We start from the raw sequence: 9,715 nt of genomic DNA, 5'->3' as shown, positions 1-9,715 counted from the left end.
ATAAACCATAAAATGATATGAATGTCACCAAAATAAATACAGATAATGTTGAGCTTTTCAAAACAATAAATTCACTGTTTAGCAAAAATAAATAAAAGTACACAAATAATTGTACCATTTTTGGGGTGTACCACATGATGCTGGAGGATTTTCGAGCTCAACTTTATCTGCGTTCGCCATTTCGACAGTTCCTCAAATTACTGACTAAATTTGAAATCATCCCTGTGACCAGCTCTCATAGTATGCCTCTCGTCCAATTAAATGACTTGGTTGCTCTATGACGCGATGAACCCAATGTGAGCAAATTACTCTGAACGCTGCGACGCAGCACCTGAGATTACTTCCAAAAAGTTGTTCACATTCTCAATTTTTTACGTTTAACGTTATATTCTTTCGGTACACTTCGGTACACACGTGTACCGAACCGAAGGGCCCGTACCGAAATTATACCGTTACACCCCTAGTGAATGAACAAAGTCCTTAAACTTGTCATCTGACAGCAGGTGGGAACTGAACCTCCACAATTTAGCGGGAGTAACACTAAGAGGGAAGTGGATGTAAATTGATACAGGGGCGTGATCTGAGGTGGCTATAGGATGGCATTGACATGCGCTGGCAAGTTGTAGCAAGTGAAGGATTAGTTGAATTATTTGAAGTATTAAAGTAACGTGTTATGGCAGGAAAGTTAAATCTGGTATATTCATTTTAATGTCACCTTATATCACTGGCGGCACATATCAGACCCGGGCCGGGGGGCGGGGCCACATGACCGGGCCCTTTAAACCCAATAAAGCTTGACAAAAATATCGGGAGTCCGGGGTGGTAATCTGACGCTCGTGCGTAAAAAGTCGCTCAGTCAGTAAGATTACAATTTAAAACAATGTTTGAAAGAAAAGTAACTAAAGAAAAGGTGTAATATTTAAGATTTCATTTCTGCAAAGGGTATAGAAACGAAATATATATCAGAGATAATAATGATATAACATGACATAAAGTCCAACAAACCACAAGGACAACGAAAACATAGCCTAATAAAAATGACTACATTTCTGACACACCATTCACCATGGACAGCCAGCAGCCACCATGAGAGCAGAGCAGTGTAAAATTGGCACGGCGGCCCATACATTCACGTACAAGTAGGCTACTGTACAAATTAAATTTGAAGTGTACTCACCACTACTTGAAGGGCACTCGGCGAGCCTTGCGCTCCGCGAACTCGTCAACAATGCGCTGTATGTCCAATTTCTTGGCTCGGTCACTTTCAATGGACAGCAAGGCCAGTCCACTCAGTCTCTCCTGTCCCATCGTGCTCCTCAAATAGTTTTTGATGAGTTTTAATTTGGAGAAAGAGCGCTCGGCGGTTGCCACGGTGACAGGAAGAGTCAAAAATAAGATGAAGGCTGTGCAAACCTCACTGAATGTAGATGTTACTGCTGGGTTGTAAACAATGAGCATTTTTACCAGATCCGCGACAGATTTTAGTTTTTGTATTTGGTCCCTGAAACAGGTTCTGAAAGAAAGCAGCTGGCCAGGGAAGCTGGCGGCGATGTCCCGACTGTAGTGCTCTCTAAGCCGCTGGGCAGCTTGGTGTAAATCCTCATCCTTTGCTTGTAGTAGTGTGTTGGGGTGAATTGCCTCAAACATGTTCACAGTTGCATTTAAGCTGGTGAATCTTTGGGACAGTTGCTGGATGATTATATCGAGACATGCATTGAAAACGGTCACCCGAAAGTTGCTCTCTGCGTGGCGGCTGTCTTCAGAAAGTTCATCAAAGTGTCTCTTAACTTTCCTGGCCCTGGTTGTTTCAAACTGTGTTTGACTTCCCCATTTAGTAGCCAGGGCAAGAGTGGCGGACTTCGCCTCATCAAATTGTCCCCTATACTCCACCAAAACACTGATGGCATTTTGCAGTAGAGTAGATGCTTTGAGAATATCCGCGTCTTTTGCTTGCAGTAAATTTGAAGCACAATTTATGCTTTCCAAAACCTTGGTCTGCATGTTGACCAAAAATAGAAAGCTAAATTTGCTTATGGCATTCTTGAGTGCACTTGCTTCATTGCGTTCATCCTTTTTGTCACTGGTAAGGGATATTTTGACGAGGGCTTTTATAATGTCTCCATATCTGTGCCTTAACGCAACAAGCGCATTATGGCGAGATGACCAGCGAGTGGGACATAAGCGTTTTAATGTGATAGTTCTGCTCTCTGGCGTCATTAACTAACTGAGCAATGCCCATCGTTTGATACTGTGACCAAAAAAGTTGTAGAGCGTCTCTACAGTGTCATAGAACTGCTTCACTCCAGGGACATTTTTAACAGAGTCGTTGAGTGCTAGGTTGAGATTATGAGCAGCGCAATGAACATAGTGGGCAAGGGGCTCCTTCTCGGCTATTCTTGCTTGCACACCTGAATACACACCACTCATATTAGCCGCCCCATCATAGCCCTGTCCGCGACATTTAGACAGATCTAATCCATTTTTCTCTATAGAACCAAGGATTTTGTTTTCAAGCTCTGAAGCTGATGAACCTTCAGTCACTTCAAAACCCAAAAAGACTTCATTGATCTGTATATCTGTTGCAATATCCATGTCGTTCTTAACAACAGTTATGTAGCGGTAAACCTGACTCAACTGGTCTATCTTTGACACATCTTGCGTTGTGTCCATGATGACGGAATAAAATGGGGCTTCGTTTATTTCATCAATGATGTCAGCTTTCACATGTTGAGATAATATGTAAATAATCTCATCTTGAATCTGGTGACTGAGGTATTTCACTGACCCTTCTGGTCGGTTGATTAGCTCTTTCAAAACAGGGTCGTAGCGAGCCAATAATTCTATTATTGACAAAAAGTTGCCAGCTTTTCCCTGACCTAGAACCTCTCGATGGCCCCTGAATGCCAAGTTGCTTGAAGCTAGAGTGAGAGTTATATTAACAATGCGCTCCACGACCTGTCTCCAAAATTGGGCGGTATTACGCACATTCCTCTCCATGTCAGCGTCTATTGTGCCGTTGGTTTTCCACTGCTCATATACTGCACCAAGGTGTATTTGAGTGGATTCATGCCTCTCAATTTTAGTAGAAAGATGTTTCCAGTCTTTTATTCCGTTTACCCATGCATTGTTGTAGAACGGTGCCTTTCGGTTGGCAAAAAGCCAGCAAGGCTCACAGTAGCAGTCCAATTTTGGGGAATAGCACATCCAGCTACGTGGAAATGTCATCCCAACTTTAGTGGTGGAGGTGTAATAGCTTTCTGAAAAGCAACGGTTATCCTTGTCTTTGGGAAATTGACCTTTGGGTTTGCATGGGCCCATTTTAAGGATATATCTTTTGATATTGGCGTCCTCAATGTTTTCAAAATAGTTTGCCCGATCAGTCGGAAAACGCTCCAGAGGATAATTGCAGGACACATCATGATCCGTGGTCTGAGTTTCACCCGTAGGAGTAGCGTGAGGAGGAGACCTGTTGCTGCTTTCATTCCCAGTGTCCGGTACTTCTTCACCTTGCGGCGCAGCAGGTAAGGAGCCGGAGGGGGAGGGGTGCGGCTGGTCAAGCGTCAGGCCTGGCTCTCCTCTCGACCTCCCTATTATTATTATTATTATTATTATTATTATTATTATTATTATTATTATCATCATCACTACAGCCGAGAGACAGAAAAGGAAATAAGCTAGGCGGCCGAGCTACACAAAGTAACAACAACCATGATATCAACATTTACCACAAACTCACATTTTCTTGTTGACAGTGTGTGTCCGTGATTGTAGCCTACCTGTAAATCTGGCTAACCCTCACTAACGTTGTTGGCGGGCTGGAGCTCGGGGATGAAACACGGCTGGCAATGGCAAAAACTTCAGGTTCATCTCCCGCAGGAGGAGGAGTAGGGCGAAAAAAATATCCATCTAGCTTGGACAATTTGGCTTTTCCTTGGTCCTTTTTATCTTTTTCTTTGCGTTTTGTAGCTCAACTTTTGTGTTTATAACTGCTCATGCTTAGGCAGTGCTCTGTTGAATGACAAGTGATTGATGATGACGTTGACGTTCATTTACGTATGATGTTGATGGACGGCTGTTGATGACGATTTTACCCAAAATACATTTGGAGACAATAGAAGGGATTCACTTGCAATTTTTCATGTTTTAATGTTAAATGTGAGTGTGAAAATAGCAGCACAAGTTCAACTCATATTATAGGCTACAATGCTAATACCTAATATGACCACGAACGTCAGGGCACTCAGTGGCGCGAGGCAGCAGGGCCCGCCGGCTAATATCTCGGGGGGGAGCCTGCTGCCTCGGCGACGGGACCCCATTGGGTCCCGAACGTCCCGGGCCCGGGGAGCCCTGCCCCTACAGCCCCCCCTGAAGCTCCGCCCCTGCCTTATATATATTCATGTGTGTTAAATTTGAAGGGACAAAGTATATTTTCCCTCCCCAATATATTGAGGTGAAGTCTTTGTGTTTAGAGAGGGATGCAAGCAGGGGACATCCTAATTTGGGGATAGCTCCAAAACTCTGGAATGTTTCCCTCATAAAAGAAGAGGGTGCGTTACACATGCTTGGGGCAAATGTGTGTGTTTTCATTGCAGTAAATATATGTGCTGTATGATTACTGTTCAACTATACCTCTGTTTTTATTCTTTCATGTGTGGGTACTAAATGGCTACAAACATTGTGGAGAAATTAGCTTAAACATGTTTTATTACTCTATATGAAATGGAAGCAGCTTTTATGATAGGGATGAGAGTGCTGGGGGAGGGGACATTCTTCTTAAGATTTTCAGCATGTCAAATGATCAGGGAAATCTACTTGTTTTAAATAGATGTGTGTGGTTAATTACTTTGTATTAATAATAACAGTATGTGTAAAGGAAGCTGGAAATATACAATGTGAAACCTTTTATTTGAAGTAAAGATGTGAACAATAGCTCAAACAAATGGAAGGGCTGTAGGACAAATGAGTGTGTTCTCTATATTAGGCCTGTGTGAAGTTTGACTATTTGAAAAGCATCTCTAATACTGCTTAAGAGCATAGGTAATGTGTTCCTCGTTATTATTGATATGAAAGTGATTTACATGTATTACGTATATTTAGCCAACTATAACAACTATATCTTAAAACATACTTTTAACTTGTTTGTGGTAGCCTGAGGCGGGAAGATGGACTCAGGGACAAAGGGCCATAAAGGGGATGTGTGTGTGCTGGCTGCAAGATGTGAAATAAGATAAGGAAACTTGTTGTTTAGAGCAGGTTCGTACCAGACACCAAAAGGTGTCTGGTCTTCGTCAAACTGAAAGAGACCTTTTGTTTCCGGGTTTCTTCTGCTGTGTCGCACTGATTGGGTGCGACAGGCCATGTGTTGGTCTCTCCCAATAAGATGACCTCTGGGGGAAAGCACGCACACACCTCCTCCTGTGTTTTAGTATGAAAGCCTGTGTTTTCCTTTGGTTCGCGCTCTTGTTTTTGACTGGCCGTTCCTGAGACCTGTCTCACACGTGGCAGAACCTGAGCCCGGAGTACTCTGCAGAGTGCTTCGTGATTCCTTTGTATTTGTATTGTTACTTTGTATCATTAAAACAAGATTATTGTTTCACTTGCATTCTGGTGTTTCTTAATCCCTTCCTTTTTACGAATTTACCCAGTTTATCAAACGACACGCGGAGACGAGGTTGGTTTTAAACATCCTCCAAATCTCCAACACAAGCTGTCATCAAGCAGAAAAAAATCTATTCGCGACAATGTGTGGTGGACGTGTGACAAAAAAGAGAAAGCTTTACTTTGAGGGTTTTTAAATCTCCAAGGGTCTGAGATTCCTAATTGTGCTGCATAATTTGAGACTACATTGGCGGATTTTGAGAGAGAGAGATTTTGAGAGGATTTTGAGAGAGAGTGCCAAGCTTAAGGGATGACCTGTCGAGATGCACATCTTGAATCAAGTTCAAATCTCCACCCATGATTATGCGGTGATTGTCTGCGTTCGGGATTTTAGCAAAAAGGTTCATAAAGAATTGGTCATTATCCCAGTTGGGTGCGTAAACGGAACAACATGCGTTCGTCCTGCAAGTTAGCATTGGACTCGAGCGAAGCAATTGTCTGCCCGTGGTCTGACACAGTCGCTTGGATTCGGTCTAGTTTTGCTTCGAGAGTTGAGATGGCAGACTTAAAGTCGGCAGAGAGAGCTCTACGGTGGTCTTCAAGGAGGCTAGCTATGTCCGCCATGCTGAGATTGTTGCTAGCTAGCTCGGGTCTATCGCTCCTGGAGTTTTGTTCTTTTTTGTTGCTTTTCGCCGGTTTGGACGGCATACTACGGTGTGAGCGGAATAATATTAATGTTCACTTGAATGTTAAAGAAGAGTTACGGGCTTCAGAAAAGTTACAACACAAAAGTTTGCGGGAGCAGGACTACGTACATCTCTACTCCGTCATGCCCAACCGGAAGTCCATGTGTGTATATGTTTATATTGATATTTTTTCGTATTATGTGGAAATGCACTGCAAGGATTGCTTTTTTAAATTTCGTTGTACCTGGTGCGATGACAATAAAGGAAATCTATTCTATTCTAAAGTGAGATATTTGACTATTTAAAGAAGTAAGAACACAATCTTTCTCAAATAAATGAAAAGTTTAATTCATACGCTGTATTACTCACCTTTTACCCTCTCAATCACATACAGTCAGGGCTATTGATGCTACAGCAGCACTTGGTCTATTTATTATGACCATAGGCTGTGAAACAGTGAGTATGACCTGTAGCTTCTGGTGGCTAATGCTAGCAGTAGATATAAATATATTGATATTACTGAGTTAGACTTCACAGACTCGAGGAGACAGTGCATTCAGTCAGCTATTTATGGAGCTTTCATGGGGTTGTCACTAAAATTTTTTATAAACAAGTTACATTATTCATTATTATACATTACATTATTCATACAATTCTGAAAAATGTGGCTAACAGTAAATATTATTTAAAAAGAAAGAACAACTTCTAGTCTTGTATAGCAATTTTTATTGAATTTGCTCAAACAAAACAATATGTTAGCTTGTAAGAAAATAATGATTAACATGAGAACAGTATGATACAAAGCAGATGAATAAAAGGTTGGATATGCCATCCGTAAAACTTGCGATTTATCCCTTTCCCTCAGCAGGAAGATACATGTTTCAATCTCAGGCTGACAACAACATGGAGCAGCTCTCACTGCAGAGGACAGAACACATCTCCACGTTTTCATGACATTTTAAAAGGCATCCCGACCACGGCAGGTCACAGGGTTTAGGAAACAGCCTATTTCCTGGATGAAAACTAATCACACATACGTAAAAAACTAAACACAGAAGATGTTGCTGCAGAGATATTTTCTTGGTAGGGATCAGAACCGAGATCATTTAATTCTCCCAGCCATGATAAAAACAAGGAGGCCAAACTAAAGAAGAATTGCAGGTGACCCTAATGAGAGTTCCTGGATATTAGTATTAGTATTATTATTATTATTATTATTATTATGAGTAATGAGTATCTATATATTTTTGTCACATCAATTTGTTTGACCTGCCATCACAACCAAAGGACTGAGTATAGTGACAGAAATATTTCTGTTTGTTAGATCCTTGGAGAATTATAGACAATAAGAAAGGCTTTGTTTAGAAAGATTATGTGGAGCTGGAGACTGAATCCTTTGGTGAGAAAGCCACATGGCTGGATCCCTCTGAAAAGGCCTTCGATGCTCGGGAGCCTGACCGTCATTACCCTGTCATTGCTAACATCACCCTATTCGTCAATCATTCGAGCCAATCCAAAGCCAATGAGAGAAACTGGGGGAAATTATTTTTCTGGGTAGAGCATGCATACTGTATTGCTTTGTGAGCTCTTAATCTTCTCATGTTACAATCACTCATATAGATAATGCATAATTAATGTTTTAAATGCATCATTATAACTTGCTAAATAATCCACCGATGTAAGCTGGACGTGAGATCTTACTACATTCTCCCAGCCTTCAACATATACTTTTAAGGTTGATTGTACTCGTAGTATTTTTTTTACGATTTGTCATTGGCAGGATTGAGAGAAAACAAGGGGAAACAAACATGTGATTGGTAAGCACTACAAATAGTAAATGGCACATTAATGTCATCATATGGACCCCGTCTTTAAACAACTGGGGTGTCCTGCCACCTTTCCAAAGTGAAATTATATTAAAAATGAAGGATAAAAATCAGTTGCTACAATGTGGCTAAAGATGCAGTATCCCTGGATAGACAATAAACTTGAAATTAGAATATTGGGATTATTCCTTGATATCTGATGTTATTTCACGTTAGCTCCACTTTTACAGAATATCTGTGATCAAGTTGACAAGAGGTGTGTCACACAGTAGCCTTGTCCTAAGGGTGCTCAGAAGTTGGAAGCAAAAATACAAAGACATTGAGAATTGATGATGGTGTTGGGATGGGGACAGGGACGGGGACCGGGACCGGGGGAAGGGGGTTGAATAGATGCTACACTTATTGCTTGCAATTTAACTTGTCTCAGGTAATGCATTTACGTGGCAGACTTGGGACCCTCCCCTCATAAAGAAAACAACCACACATGCACCAAACAGACTAAATAGGACATTATGACAGTCTTCAAATCAAAATTGACAGGAAAGGAACATGTTGTTCTATCTTGACATGGCAGATATCAGCCCAGCAGGACTCTGCAGGGGCCCGCCTGTCTACAGCTGGGGAAGATGGGCTACTTCATATGGCCATAGATCTACACTGAAACACACATGGTTGATAGATGCTTTTTCTAAATAACTTGTTCTCCCTTTTGTACATATTCAGGTCAAAATACTATCTGAGGAAGACAAGCTTTACAGTACCCCCCCCCAACACACACACACACACACACACACACACACACACACACACACACACACACACACACACACACACACACACACACACACACACACACACACACACACACACACACACACACACACACACACACACACACACACACACACACACACACACACACACACACACACACACACACACCCTCTATGGCAATATGGAACAAAAGAGGTTTTATTTTAACCCCCACTTCCTTTCTGTCATTTCTCTTCATAAAACCTTCTGATAGAAAATACCCAGAGTTCTGAGTTGTGATGGTACAGTATCTGTGTTATTATCGGACAAAGGCCTCTCTGCCAGAATGCCAGGCCTCAGCGGGGAGGGTGGGGCAGTAAATCTTCATAGAATGGATCCCTTAAAGGATTATTGTCACCTCAACCGTTTTGTTGTTGATTTAATTTTCCACTTTTGTATTGTCACTTTTTAAATTGACCGTGGTTGTCTGTTGGGGGGTGGGGGGATGTAGACAGATGTAGGTCCTCTACGCCGTGCTCGACCTTCCCATCTCTTCCCTGATTGCTGAAGAGAGAGACAGCCAGACAGACACAGCATGTTAGTTATTGCTGAGCGGACTTCTAGGTTTCCTCTGTGTGTTGCCTCTCCGTGTGTGTTGCCTCTGTGTGTGTGTTGCCTCTGTGTGTGTGTTGCCTCTGTGTGTGTGTTGCCTCTGAGTGTGTTGCCTCTGTGTGTGTTGCCTGTGTGTGTGTGTTGCCTCTCTGTGTGTGTTGCGCCTCTGTGTGTGTTGCCTCTGTGTGTGTTGCCTCTGTGTGTGCTGCCTCTGTGTGTGTGTGTTGCCTCTGTGTGTGT

General features: G+C 42.1%; 1 protein-coding gene across 4 annotated transcripts in view; it reads right to left on the bottom strand.

Moving 5' to 3' along the window:
• Positions 1 to 6,993: 6,993 nt before the first annotated feature.
• The window catches only part of enah (ENAH actin regulator), a 229,006-nt gene continuing 226,284 nt past the window's right edge, over positions 6,994 to 9,715 (bottom strand). For all 4 annotated transcript variants that reach the window (XM_079642349.1, XM_079642348.1, XM_079642350.1 and 1 more), the window contains one exon: positions 6,994 to 9,427. In XM_079642349.1, the coding sequence (XP_079498475.1) occupies positions 9,390 to 9,427 (38 nt within the window). In that variant the 3' untranslated portion in view covers positions 6,994 to 9,389. The remainder of the gene's footprint in view (positions 9,428 to 9,715) is intronic.

Source organism: Notothenia rossii (genome assembly GCF_949606895.1).
Source record: "Notothenia rossii genome assembly, chromosome: 8".
In the NCBI taxonomy this organism is placed as follows: Eukaryota; Metazoa; Chordata; class Actinopteri; order Perciformes; family Nototheniidae; genus Notothenia; species Notothenia rossii.
The sequence above is the reverse complement of the archived record's forward strand: the minus strand, read 5'-3'. Positions and strand labels throughout refer to the sequence as shown.